Source organism: Chiloscyllium plagiosum, unplaced genomic scaffold (assembly GCF_037043375.1).
Source record: "Chiloscyllium plagiosum isolate Xiang-an unplaced genomic scaffold, Cpla_swu_hap1 HiC_scaffold_6, whole genome shotgun sequence".
NCBI lineage: Eukaryota > Metazoa > Chordata > Chondrichthyes > Orectolobiformes > Hemiscylliidae > Chiloscyllium > Chiloscyllium plagiosum.
The window spans coordinates 81,771,415-81,785,925 of NW_028270144.1; the positions used below are offsets into that span (position 1 = coordinate 81,771,415).

The 14,511-nt window shown below is 38.1% G+C and overlaps 2 protein-coding genes across 2 annotated transcripts in view; one reads left to right on the top strand and one right to left on the bottom strand.

Annotated features, from left to right (window-relative positions):
* Window positions 1–5,389, top strand: part of acat1 (acetyl-CoA acetyltransferase 1) — a 33,557-nt gene extending 28,168 nt beyond the window's left edge. Inside the window, exons 10-12 of the mRNA XM_043691845.2 lie at window positions 686–750; window positions 4,075–4,232; window positions 4,843–5,389. Coding sequence (XP_043547780.1) covers window positions 686–750; window positions 4,075–4,232; window positions 4,843–4,963 — 344 coding nt within the window. The 3' untranslated portion in view covers window positions 4,964–5,389. The remainder of the gene's footprint in view (window positions 1–685; window positions 751–4,074; window positions 4,233–4,842) is intronic.
* Window positions 5,390–5,559: 170 nt separating this feature from the next.
* Window positions 5,560–14,511, bottom strand: part of npat (nuclear protein, ataxia-telangiectasia locus) — a 48,158-nt gene continuing 39,206 nt past the window's right edge. Inside the window, exons 17-18 of the mRNA XM_043691844.2 lie at window positions 11,158–12,283; window positions 5,560–5,940 (exon numbers count right to left, since the gene is read on the bottom strand). Of these exons, the coding sequence (XP_043547779.2) occupies window positions 5,854–5,940; window positions 11,158–12,283 (1,213 nt within the window). The 3' untranslated portion in view covers window positions 5,560–5,853. The remainder of the gene's footprint in view (window positions 5,941–11,157; window positions 12,284–14,511) is intronic.

Sequence of the window (14,511 nt, forward strand, 5' to 3'; positions counted from 1 at the left end):
AGAATTTGCAGGTCTGTAATGGGGAAGCTGGATTGTGGCACTTAGTAAATTGCTTCTTTTGGGAATAGCATAGATATGACAGGCCAAATTGTGGCACCCTGTGCTCTAACCATGTTGTGATTCTGCTTGACAAGGTGACGAGCTTCTTTTTGCGAAGATGGTGAAGAATGGCAGCTTGCCATATAAGGAAATGTGTTGGAAACCCAATATGGCACCATTTATTTCCACTTGCTGGAAGACAGTATCTAGAGAAGCTGTGTAAAGTGAAATTCTTAGATATTTCTATTTTTGAAGACTTGTAGGAATGGAGAAGGGAAATGGTGCTATTCTTCTTGTTCTAAAATTGTCTTATTACACTCCAAACAAAGATCTCCTGTGAACCAGCATCCAAATAGATTGGAGTGGAAGCTTGAGCAAATTGCTTCTGAAAACTAGTATGATTTTAAGTGCAGTTTGTACTTGGACTGTTACTTCTAAAGTTGCAACTCTAGCCCAGGAACTTACAACTAAGAAATGTTATCAACTTTAAACAGTTTTAACATAATTTTGTTAATCATAGTAATCTTCTCTCATTAAATTTAAAAATGAAGTTGTTTCATTGAATTGTCAATATTCTTTAAGCTGATCTGAAATTAGTCATTATGTACTTGCTTTGTTTTGTAAACCGTGTTTATTTTCTGTGCAGGTTTTGGAGATGCTGCAGTGGATCCAATTGATTTTCCAATTGCTCCTGCTTTTGCTATACCAAAGGTAGGTATGTACTATCAATATTGCAGATGTCATATAAATTAACTGTTGAAGCATCCAGAAACATTTCAAAAACATAAGTTGGATTGTATATAACTATGGTGTTTAAAAAAAAATTAGGGATAATGTTGGATCCAAAGGGACAAAACAATTGCCAGAAAAAGCAACAAGCCTAAGGACTGTTGAATGTTATAAAATTCAACAAAAAAACTTTGATCAAGAAGTGTTATGGATTTGGCCAGACCCATCAAAATACTCTAAGAAGCTAGTCCAGACTCGTAACTTTTTTTCTTACTTTAAAGGCAGATGTGAAGTGGGTGTTCCAGGTGTAATGCAGCTGGTCAAACCACTCTGCTCTAAGCAAAACAGAATTTATTTAAACACTACAATTGAAACACCAGAAACAGAATTTAGAATAACATAACTATTGGAAAACTTAACCAACCCAGTACAGTAACTATTATTTACCTGTTCCAATGCAGTGACGTTCCATAAACACATCCCTTGGCAAAAAGGGAAATTCAAACACAGATTCTTACAGGCAGGAGGGAACAACATCAGGAAAGAGATTTCAGAAGGAAGTCTGAGGAATTCTTTACTGAAGCTTGCAACTCTCCTGGACTCTAGCATCTTGTGACTGCTATAGCTAAAACAAACTAGAAAAAACCTGAACTGGAAGAACTGGTTGCTCTCCTTCAGTTGATAAACTAGATGCTTTGGTACCTTCTGCCTTTACAACCTCTCTTCCAAAAAAAACCCAAGGACAAAATAACCTTTTTAAAGTGACACTGTTGTCACAGCAGGGAAAAATAGGTTGAGAATAAAATTGCAGGGACATTGAAACTGACCATAAAGGCTTCGGTAAATATGTGAAGAGAAAAAGATTAGTCATGACAAATGTAGGTCGTATGTCAGAGGCTGACAAAATTATAATGGGAAACAAGGAAATGGCAGAAGAATTGAATACATACTTTGTTCTGCCTTCGCAAAAGAGAGCACAAATAACCACCCAGAAATGTTAAGGAACCTAGGGCCAAATGAAGGATTGAAAGAAATCAATATAAGTAAGAAAATGGTGCTAGGAAAACTAATGGAGTTAAAGGCCGACAATCACCTGGGCCTGGTAAACCCAAAGTACTAAAGGAAATTGCCTTGAAAATATTGGATGCATTGGTAGTCATCACGAAAAGTTCTCTGGACTCTGGAGCATTAGATGGTGGCAAATGTAACCACACTATTTAAAAAGGGATGGAGAGTCAAAACAAAATTATGGACCGGTTAGCCTGACGTCAGTAGTGGAAGAATGCTAGCGTCTGTTATAAAAGATTTGAAAACAAAACACTTGCAAAGCATTAGCTTGATTGAAAGAAGCCACCATGGATTTATGAAGGACTGATCATGATTAGCAAATCTCCGATAGATTTTAGAGGATTTAACTCTTAGAATAGTTAAGGGAGAACCGGTGGATTGGTATATTTGGATTTTCAGAAGAGTTTTGATAAGATCCTTCATAAGAGGTAGATGGGCAAAGTTAAAACATATGGGATAGGGGTAATATAGTGCCGTGGATTGAGAATTGGTTGATAGGATTCAGAGAGTGAATCAGTTGGTGTTTTTCTTAGTGGTTACTAATGACTAGTAGGTTATCACAAGCATCAGAGCTGAAAAATGTGTTGCTGGAAAAGCGCAGCAGGTCAGGCAGCATTCAAGGAGCAGGAGAATCGACGGTTCAGGCATAAGCCCTTCTTCAGGAATGTTGAATGTAAGGTGTGAAATCTGGGTGTGGGTAGATATCATTTTGAAATGCGCAAAAAAACCCTCCAGTAATTTGCATCTTTACTGAAAAAGACCTTTAACTACAATTAATGTGATTTAAAACCCATCAATGCAAAGACTGAATCAAATGTATTGGGTTACTTGGGCTATGTCATCACCACTCTGGATTGGTTTTGTCATTTTTGGTTTCAGAATCATCCCTCAATAACATATTTTCCTCTTCAGCCACTGAATTGAGTATTTTGCATTGTTCAAAAAAAAGTCACTGTTCCTTCACTGTCACTAGGTCCAAATCCTGAAATTCCCTCCCTAATAGCATTGTGGGTCAGATAAACTGTGGTTCAAGAAGGCAGCTCACACCCACCTTCTCAAGGGCAACTAGGGACAGGCAATAAATGCTGGACAGCCAACAATGCCCACATCCCATGAATGAACAATTTTTAAAAAAATCATTCCATTTGGAAAAAGTTGCTTAAAGTTGCACAAGATGCTAAAAGGGCGCATTGACAATGTAGATGTAAAAAGGTTTCCTCCTGTGTGGCAATCTAGAATGAGAAGTCGGTTTTTAGGATAAGGGGTAGCACATTTAAAACAGTGAGAAGTTTCTTCTCTCAAAGGATTGTGATTTTGAAATTCACTATCCCAGAGTGCATTGGATGCTGGGACATTGAGTAAATTTGAGGTGATATACAGATTTTTATTTAGTAATGGATTGAAGGATTATGGAGAGCAGGTGGAAAGTGCAGTTGAAGCTAAGATTAGATCACCTACGATTGTATCAAATGTCAACAGGTTCAAAGGGCTGAATTACCTACACTTGCAGCTTTGTGGATCCCTGACATAATGGCAACTTCACTTATGATACATGCATATTCTGGACAATTTTCAATGAGGAGCAGGGAGAAATGGGCATTCAAACCACAAGTAAAGCCTGTATTTATGATACCAATGTATGTATTTGATATTTTCCTATTAAATCTAAAGTTATTAGGGAAATTAACCACTTGACTATCAATTCAAGGTTTACCGTCTTAGGGTATGACTAAAGAATGAATAATAAATACCTTTAAAAATAAAAATTGTTCCTTTCTTAGCATTGATTTAAACTTTTTTTACCTTTCTTTCAAAAAATATATATATTTAAGTGACTCCGGTCAGTAACATTTGTTCTGTCCTCTATTTGTAAGAAGTTAAATCTATTGAAACAAAGGCTGGAGACGCTGAGCAAATATGGCAGCATTGGTGGGAGACTAACACTTCGTTTTTTGAGTCCGATATGTCATCGGAATTGCTTCACTGTTCTAGTGCCGAAGAATCATCACTGGGCTTGAAATGCTAACTCTCTTTTTTTTTCAATCTTCAGAAACCTCCAGTACTGCTGCATTCCTTAAGTGCTCTATTGTTATTTATTTGGTTCAACATGAAATTTCTAGTCTTCATCTTCCTTTTCAATTTAATAAGCACTGTGAACAGAAACTAACTTTACATGGTTGAAAATTTTAAACGGAATTTATGTGCACTTAAATGTTTTCTGTATTTGTCTTAAACCAGCTCCTTAAAACAACTGGCATAAAAAAGGAAGATATTGCAATGTGGGAGATTAATGAAGCATTTAGTGTTGTTGTTCTGGCTAACATTAAAATGTTGGAGGTTGACCCTCAAAAAGTTAACATCAATGGTGGAGCAGTATCTCTTGGTCATCCTATTGGGTAAGTAGAAATCCCAAACCTGTTTGTTTTTTTAAAAACTGGAGAATTGTTGGGTTTTCAGTTACCAAATCTGCTTCTTCAGAGCTGTCTCTAGTACTTGTTCCAAAAATATAGATGATGAATTTAATCAGACCAGGAAGCATTCCAGAAACTTATTATACCTAACAAGTTGCATTAAGTCACATTGTTTTGAAGAGTTTGTGGGGTAGTGCACATAAAAATGCATTTTGAGCATTACTACATCTCAAGGCTGAGCAGAAGCCCCAGTTGATTTCCCACTCCCTCCTGCAGGGGCATTAAAGTTTGATTTTTAAAAAAAGTCTCACTTGCAAAACACAACTCTGTAAATGTACCCAGTTATTTCGGAAGGGAACATTAATTGGTTTGTCTGTTTGGGAAATGTCTTTGATTCCATAATCTTCACTTATGTTGGACCAGGCATGTTTGTTGTAGAAAGCTAATCACCATCAAGGAGGAAAACTTATCTAAGCTTGCTTGAGGTGCATTTTGAATTTGTACTTTGACAAATATTCCATTTTTTCATTCTGTTTGAACTTCATGAATAATAAACATTTTTGGACAAATTTGGAACAATTTTTTTTAATTTTAGAATGTCTGGAACAAGAATTGTTGGACATATGGCTTATAATCTAAAGCCTGGAGAATATGGTGTGGCTGGAATCTGTAATGGAGGTGGTGGTGCTTCTTCAATACTAATTCAGCGCTTGTAAAATAGTCATTGAATTGGAAAGATAATCAAGGATTAAGCTGCTAAACATTCACTGAATAATGATGTATGTAACAAAACTTCATTTAATCAGTTGGAAACATGACATCTGCAGTACTTCAAGTTGGTAATGAGTGAAATATGCCTTACAACTTTTATTGTACTTCAACTGTAATCTGATAAATGCAAATATTTTAAGATTAACTGTCCAAACATGAAGTCATTGCCCTTCTAACCAAAGCATACAAGATTAATGTTTTTTAAATTGTCAGCTTTGTATGAAAAATGAATTTTTCAATGGATTTGTATTAGTTAAATATGTGCTCATTAAGAAAAGCAGGTGCTGTAATTGTTACAACAGGCATATCAATAATGGTCATTTATTGTGGAATCCATGTTTATTTCAAATAAAATGAAATTTGCAAAAACCCTTTGAATTACTTAATATAGGAAGGTGATGGTATGAGGGATAAAAAAGATTTCTCATCACTTAAAGAACAAACAACTGGAAGGAATTTTCTACAATGGTGTAAGCTTTCTAACAAACTTGAAAAGGCTATATCCTTCCATGAAATAAATTGAGACTGCTCAATAGTGGTATTCACTTGAACACATTTATTAAAGCACAGGTTGAAATTTTACAGTATTTACAAATTAACTGAGTATTAATTGTAACAATATACAGTTTCAAAAGCATTTTCAATCATAATCTAGTCACTCACTTTCTACAAGATTTGCTTTCAATTGTGCCATTTAAAGATGAGTTTGCTCAGTAAATTTCAACACTAAGTGCTGTTTATTAATACCAGGAATCAGTTATTGTATAAAGTGAACTGACAGCAGAATGCAAGAACAATTTGGTTCACAAAATTGAAGCCAGTGAATTCTGCATAATCATTCATCATATTGCAGTGAACTTAAAAATTTATCTACATCCATTTCAACAGGAAAAGAGTCAAGGTGTTTCTTTCGTTTGTGTTTCTGCAAGATAAAACAATTAATTTTGAAGTTAGAATAGTACTTTAAGTAAAGAAATTAAAAAGAACATCTGCAATATGCCCTATAGTTTAGGAAATTAAAAGCAATATCTTACAAGTTGTATAACTTAATTCATTGACGATTTCTGTGTGAAGTTCTTGTTAACTGAGTAGAAGATAGGTGAAATACTTGAAGTGAACATGCTGTAAACTTTTAAAAATGTCTTTAATAATCAGCAAAACTAAAGCCATCCTCTGGCTCACAATCACTTACTTCAAAAGACTGTTCCAGCATCTGATTTGTCACTTAATTTTTGGCTTCTACATATTTCCCATTAATTTTGTCAGCTTAGTAACTGTGGTTTTTTTGCAGTTCCATCAAGCACTCAATTTCTCCCAGTCTCTACATACCTAAAAAAAGGTAATTAACTCTTCTTTGATGGATCATCCCTAACTTCAAGATAATAATAATGCATTTCACTGAACTTTAGTTTGTACCCACATCCTCATTCCTAAGACAGAAGTTTTACTGGAAAGTACAGACTTGTGGGGGGAGGTGTGTGTTTCATACTGGGTGTTCCCTTGGCCTGGGTTCAACATCTGGCTAGTCTTAAGCAAATCTACAATGTCCTGGAGTTTTTAACCGCTCTAATATAAGAGATTAGATTACTTAGGGCCTGTTTCCACACTTCGGCCCAACAAGTTCCACACCGACCCGCCAAAGCGCAACCCACCCAGACTCATTCCCCTACATTTACCCTTTCACCTAACACTACAGGCAATTTAGCATGGCCAGTTCACCTAACCTGCACATTTTTGGACTGTGGGAGGAAACCCACACAGACACAGGGAAAATGTGCAAACTCCACACAGACATTCAGGAATTGAACCCAGATTTCTGGTGCTGTGAGGCAGCAGTGCTAACCACTGTGCCACCCGGGAGTACAAACTCCACACAGATGATTGTCTGAGGTGGGAATTGAATCCGGGTCGCTGGTGCTGTGAGGCAGCAGTGCTAACCACTGTGCTACCGTGCCGCCCAACAAATCTCAAATCAAAAAGATCTGGTTCACTGTAATGCTGTACTATCACATTTCTACCAGTAAATGGAGGAATATGGATAAGTTAGCCCAGACTCTAAACAAAATAGTTACGAAACATTCTCTACCTAAACGGATTATTCCCAATTCTGACATGAAACATAATGGCCTTTGAAACAAAGCATCCACTGGCTGGGAAGTGAACTAGCTCTGAAAATTCTATTAGTATAACATGGAGGACAAATTAGTAATGCAACAAGGAAAGCACAAAGAAAATACTTTTTTTAAACCACTATATTCTTTTGAAGTTTAAATTAAAGCTTGAACTCTTATGCAAGTTTTTTTAAATGTAGATTCTGATGCTGTAAAGAATAGAAAATATTAATCTTAGGACTCAGAGAAACAAGTTACAGAACATTCAGAAGCGGTTTAAACATGGGAAAGACTTGTCCAAATATTCCACAAATGGATAGATCTACATAGAGACACTTCAGACAGGGGATAGTGCAAACAAACTTTGGAAATTTGTCCAAGGTGTAAAACCTAAAATTTTCTGGGCAAACATTTACAGAGTTCCATTATTATTGCAGTTACAATGAAGCCTTGCTGGATAGTCTAGGCCTGTATTTCCAATCTTCAAGTTTAGGTAGTCATAATTGTTTTGAAATGGAACATACCAACGAGGAACAAGAATAAGCCACTTGGTTTTCAGAACCTACTCGACCACTCAAAAAATTATGGCTGATCTGATTTTTAACTCAACTCTACATTCCTGCATATTCCTAAAAATCTTTCATGTCCATGGTAATCAAGAATCTACTTCCATCTTAAAAATATTTAAAGGTATTCATCCACTGCCTTCTGAGAAAGGGAATTCCAAAGACAACCCTCAAAAAATAATTTAATCCATTTTATAAGAAACAAAAACTGTAACTATATGCCAATTAGCTTTGGGAAAAATTTACAGGTATCAGAGCATTTCAAAATACATATGGTCAAATACAGTCAGCATTGCTTAACCGAGGACACAACACCTGAGAAATTTATTAGAGTTAAGTAACAAGCAGGGTAAACAAAGGGGAAGCAGTGGAGGTGAGATATTTGGTTTTCAGAAGGCTACATAATAAGCTAAGACCTAATGGTGTTGAAGGTATATTAGCATATATGGAGGATTGGTAAACTAACAGAAGACAAATTTGGGGTAAGTGGGGCATTTTCAGGATGGAGTGCCAGAGACCAGTGTTAGGGTGACAAATATTTACAATATACATTAATGCTTTGGATAAGAAAAGTGAGTGGACTATATATAGATAAGATTGCAGATGACAAAAAATAGGTTGGAAGCCAAGTGCTAAGGATGACAAAGTGTCTACAGTGGCATACAGACAGATTAAGCATGTGAGCAAAAATTTGGGAAATGGAATATAGTATGGGATGTGATGTTCTGCATTTTGGCAAAAATGGGGAGTGTTTAAATGGTGAAAGCCTGGCAAAATGCACAGAACAGAGGGATTTTGGAATCCTTGTCCATGGATTACATAAAGCTAGCATCTAAGGTACAGTTGATAACCCTTTGTCCAAAATCCAAAGAGTTTTCATGAAGTTTTTTTCTCATTAACAAGGTCAGCAGTTAACCCAACTCTACACCCACTTGATGCATATCGCTCAGATGCAATGTGGGTGGGCATGGTCCAGCACTGGCAGACCTCAATTCTGTCTCAGGGCATGTAGTACTTAATGAGTCTGCTGTTTGGTAAGATTTTTTAAAAATTTCACCGTCAAACTGTCACTTATTCCAAAATCCGAAAACCAGCTGGTCCTTCGGATAAAGGATTGTGTACCTGTAATAGGAAAATGGAATGTTGGCCTTTTATTCTCCATTCCCTTTGAAGTAGGGAGGTTTATCTAAAACAATACAAACGAGTCAGACTGCAGCTAGAATAGTGCAAAGAGTTTTGGGCCTCTTACTCAAGGCAATCCAGAGATATTTCACTAGGTTGATAATAAGTATGGAGGGACTGTCTTATGAGAAGAGGTTGAGTAGGTTGGAGCCTATAGTCATTGCCATTTAGAAGAAGGAGGCAACCTTATTGATGCAGGCAAGATTCTTAAGGGACTGGACAGGGCACATGTAGAAAGAAGGTTTTCCCTTGTAGAGTCTAGGACCAGAGCACAACTTCAGAATACAGGGTTGTCCCCTTAAGACAGAGAAGGAGGAATTTATTTCTCAAAGGGTAGTGAGTCTGTGGAGTTCTTTATCTCAGTAGGCTGTTAAGGCTGCATCATTAAGTAGATTCAAGGCTGATCAGTAAGGGAACCAAATATAGGGAAAAGACAGGCAAATGGAGCTGAGGATTATCACATCAGCATGATTCATTCAGTAAAAGGAGCCAGCTGAATGGCCTACATCCTTGGATCGTATTTTTGGAACCATTCTACTTTCCAAAGTCTGCAAGTTAATAAAGTATCGTGGAAATAATAATAAACTGGAATAATTTAGCACAACATTCAGATATTACTTTAGTTTATAATGCAACTCTGCAAAGAAAATGATCAAGCACATCACCCAGCCTTTTTCAGAGTTTTTACATCAGCGCCGAAAAAGACCCTTTGGCTCATCAATCCACATACCTATTCTAATCCCATTTTCCAACACAGGGCCTGGTACGCTACTGCATTTCAAGTGCTCATATTAAAGAGTTCTTAATGTTTTGAGGGCTCCTACCTCTAGCAACATTTTAGGCAGTGAGTTTCTGATATCCATCCTCCCTTGGGGGGGGGGGGAGAAGAGAACTTGTCCTTGAATGCTTTTAAAGCTTCCTCTTCCTCGCCTAAAAACTGTGCCTCCTGGTTATGGATTCCTCTAGGGGGAATTCCTTCTCCCCATTCACGCCCCTCAATTTTGTATACCTGAACAAATTCTTCCAGCTAGATTGATACCTTTGAGCAAGTATGCCCATCATATTATTGTAAAAAAAGTTTTAAACATTTTACACTTCATATCCAATCTACATGCTAATACCAGAATCCACAAGGCTATACACTCATGGCCGGCCAAAATTCGTCCTAACTCCATCTACAACACCACCATTGTAAGCTGCATCTCAGTGAGGAGACAGAATACAGGGAAGAGATGGTGTAAAGATAACAATCTCTCGTTCAACGTCAGCAAAACGAAACAGCTGGTCACTGACTTCGGGAATCAAGGTGAAGGGCCCCTATCTACATCAATGGTGTGAGGTGGAGATGGTTCAGTGCGTCAAGTTCCTACGAGTGATGATCACCAACAATCTGCCCTGGTCCACACGCCTTGATGCAACAATCAAGAAAGCATAACACCCCTATTCATCAGGAGGCTAAAGAAATTTAGCACGTCCATGAACACTCTTATCATTTTTATGGATGCACCATAGAAAGCATTCTATCCGGATGCATCAATGTGGTAAGGTAACTGCTCTGCCCATGACTGTAAGAAACTACAGAGTTGTGAACACAGCCTAGTCCATCACACAAGTCAACCTTCCATTCACTGACTCCATCTATACCTTCGGAAAGGCAGCCAGCATAATCAAAGATCCCTCCCACTTTAGTTATAATCTCTTACAATTTTTTACGTTGGGCAGAAGATATAAAAGCTTAAACACATACCAACAGATTTAAGAATAGCTTCTTCCCTACTGTTTAATAGACTCCTCAAATTGACCCCTCACATTTTAAGATTAATGTTGAACTCGCTCTTTATGCACCTTCTCTGCAGCCATAATGTTGTTTTCTTTGCTCTGTTCTATTATCCTAATGCACTTTGTATGGTATGATCTGCCCTACTGCATACAACAAAACTTCTCTACCTAGATGCGTGTGACAGTAATAAATCAAATCAAATCAGTTTATCTGCATTGCACTTCATATCCAGTACACATGCCAGTTTTACCTGGGCTGTTCTGTAGTTTTTCGCATCCAAAAGTCATCTTATTCAAAATCATAAATACAAGCAACCAGTCCATGGTGTAGGTAATGGATCTCAGTGTCTTTTATTGTAGCTCACCAAATGAAACCTGTTCTACTATTTTTAATAGCATTTGCCAGTGGAAATAGTTCTTGTTATTGACCAGACTGGTTGCAGATTGCCAAACACCTACCATCAGGTCTCCATGTCAAAAATTTAAGAATAAACTACTTACATGTGATTTTGATCGTTTTTTCTTTCCAGGTGAGCTGGAATTTTGAAGATCTGTCTTGCTGGACAAAGAATGATGTCTACATTCCTCCTCCCGTTCTTCCAGCTTTCGCTTCTTTTGGCCAAGTGGAGATGTGACTTGGCGCGTGTTATCTTTCAGAGGGGTGGCACCAGAAGTCTTTGCAATTGCAGCCCTGGACAGAATCATTAGAGTATGTGCAGCCATACTAACACTGTTTTCACTTCCTGTTTCACTTGCTGGGCTGCATGCTGGTATATCTGGTGTTGTAGGGGGTACCATCACTCTTGGTGATGCCTTCTCATCTCCAAGACCTTTGTTGCGAGGAGTCCTTTGAAAGTCTAAGCAATCATCTGGTCCTTCATTTGCATTACAGCCTGGTGTCCTAGGCATGGTTAAGTCAGCATTACTAGTTTGTTTTGGGGCAGGGCTTTGCCTCTGCATGTCTTGGAGCATCTCAGCTGCTTGTTTAGTCAGCGTGCTGGTCAGACTAAAACTATCGCTTTTATCTAAATTCCTTTTAGAAGCAGTTTCTTGAGAGACTGTAAGAGCAGTGGTGACTTTTTTGCACTCTTGCTGGGATTCAGGAATTCTATTACTGCCATCTTTGTCTGCAACTGTAGTTTGAGAATTGGGTCTTTCACTTTGAGAGACTCTTTTTTGCATCTGTACATTTGGAAGATCTGAAGTTTCTCTACTTCTCTGTCGAACCTGATCCCTACTTGCCTCATTTTCTTTATTTGCTGTTGTTTTGTGGAATGACTCATAAGGTTGGCCAGAAGATGAACTTTTAGTCTTCTCTGATTTCCCCTGTACTTCCCTCCCTTTACTAACCCTTAGATCTGTCCTTTCAGATCGCTCCTTGTTCTGGGAAGTAAAAGTTGCATCAGATTGATTTATATTATCAGTACGATATTCCTTTTTTGCCTGACTAGTGTTATACTCCACACGGGAATGGTCTGATTGTGTGGCTGTTGCATTATCAAAGCACAACACTCGTCTGTGGCGCTGTGATCTCAATTTTGAGCTTGATGCATTAGGTATCTCCACTGTGGGCTCTCTCGATTTTCCCATTTGGTCGCCAGGAACAGTTTGTTCTGAATTTTCAGCTCTAGAAAATAATTCAGATTTTGCACTTAGTTGCAGCTTTTATCAAAGAAAAAAGAAAATCACAGAAGGTAGAAATAATTTACTCTACTTCACACAAAGAAACACTATTTCCACCAGGCACCTTCCCAGATTACGAGAGAATAGCTTTTCTAAAATTAAAAGGAGAGCAAATTTCCTTCACGTCAGTTAAGTGATTGAGCAGCTCAGAGGATAAAATGTGAACAGAAACTAGAAGAAAAAGGCATGCTGCCACATGGGGTTGGTTAACATTTACAGTAAGTGCAGCACTTATACAGTAGGAGTTCAGTTCTCATAACTGTACTATTATTCATTCACTGGATAAAGGTGTCATTGGCAGCATTTATTGCCCATCCCTAGTTTGTCCAGAGAGCAGTTAAGAGTCAAAGACATTGCTGTGGATTTGGAGTTGCACGTAGGCCAGACTAGCTGATGGTGGCAGATTTCCTTCCCGAAGGTGGTTTACCAAACCAGAAGGACATTTCTGACAATTCACAATGGTGTCACTATTATTAGACTTTGAATTCCACATTTTCACTGAATTCAAAATGCGCCATCTGCCATGGCAGGATTCAAATCATGTTCCCAGATGTAACTTGGGTTTTTGGATTAATATTCTCGCAATAAGACCACTGGAACATTGCCTCCCCATATCAAAACTCATTCATTAAACAGAATTGAGACAGACAGGTGATGTTTTGCAGCTGTAGTATGTGGGCGCTAGTGAATCCCACTGCGATCCATGGTGACACTGGCAGCAAGTGTTAGCTGTGAGGAACTTCAGCTCAGAGTTGACGAGCGGTTATCTGAACTGCAAGAATCACAACATATCAGGGAGAGGTTTCTTGATGCTGTTTCACGACACAGTTAAACCCCTTAGAATATTTACATCAAATCTGGTCAGTTGTCAGGTACTAAAAGGTGAGAGTGTAGGTGAGATGGTACAAAGATACCAAATTTAGCCTCGCAGGAGTGTCAGCGAACCCTGTCCAGTAGGTACCAGAGTCTTAGTTCCAATATGGACGAAAGCACAGACTGCAATAAAAATGAGCACTATGATCATTCAAGTGGGGGCACAAAAGAGCCGTGTTTTATTATATTTCTCATGTACTTCAGGGAATAGATACTGCACTTTGCAAAGACAGAGTCCCAAAGGTTGTGTTATCTACTTGGTACCAAAGTTCAGGAACTCTCTTCTGGGCTGGGAAGATTGGGAAGGAAAGGATCGAGTTGCCTTGGCCCATGTAGGTACCAACAATAGGTGGGACTTGGACAGAGGTTCTGAACCACAATGATGACAACCTCTGGGTTACTATACATGAAAACTGGCATAGAGTAAATAAGCTTAGAGGAAATCGTATGGTTCAAAGATTTATGGGAGCAACAGGTTCTGATTCATGAGGCATCAGTTTTGGGAAAGAAAGTTGTTCCATTGGGATGGGCTTCGTTTGAACCATGATGTGACCAGTGTCTTGGAGAAGCATACAACTAGGTCGTACATAGGGCTTTAAACTGATTAGTATAACAGGTTTCAACCAAGAGGAATTTTTTAAAAATCACAAGGAAATGAGAGTAGAGATAGAGGGTAGTGAAGAGGCAATCAAACTGTGACAGAAGAGTGCAGCAGAAATTAGAATTGGCGGGGGCAATAAAGATAAAGCAAAGCTCACATCTTTTTTCATAACGGATGTAGACTTGTAACAAGGATAAATTAGTTGCCAGCACAAATAGAAATAAATGAATATGGCTTGATAGTTATTATGGAGATGGATTGCAGGGTGATCAAAAACTAGAAAACTAAATGATGACAGAAATGGTACAGAATTTAAACCAAATTCTTTTGCACCCGTCTTCACATTGGAGGACACAATAATTATTCTAAAGATAACAGTTAAGCAAATTGCTGTTGGGAGAAAAGATCTTGTAATAATTTCTAACATTAGTGTGTGAAATATTTTCTCGCTCATGTGACTAAAGGCAGACAGGTCGCCAGGACCTGATGGCCTGCATTCAAAGGTTTTAATAGAAGAGACTACAGAGGTACTGAAGGCTTTGGTTGAAATATTTCAGCACTCATTGGATTCTAGGAGGGTTCCACCAATTTGCCATCCCTATTCATGAAAGGAGAAAAACCAAAAGCAGGAAACTGTTTCATTGGGAAAATGCCAGAGCCCATTAAGGAAGAAACAGTAGGACATTCAGAAAAGCTTA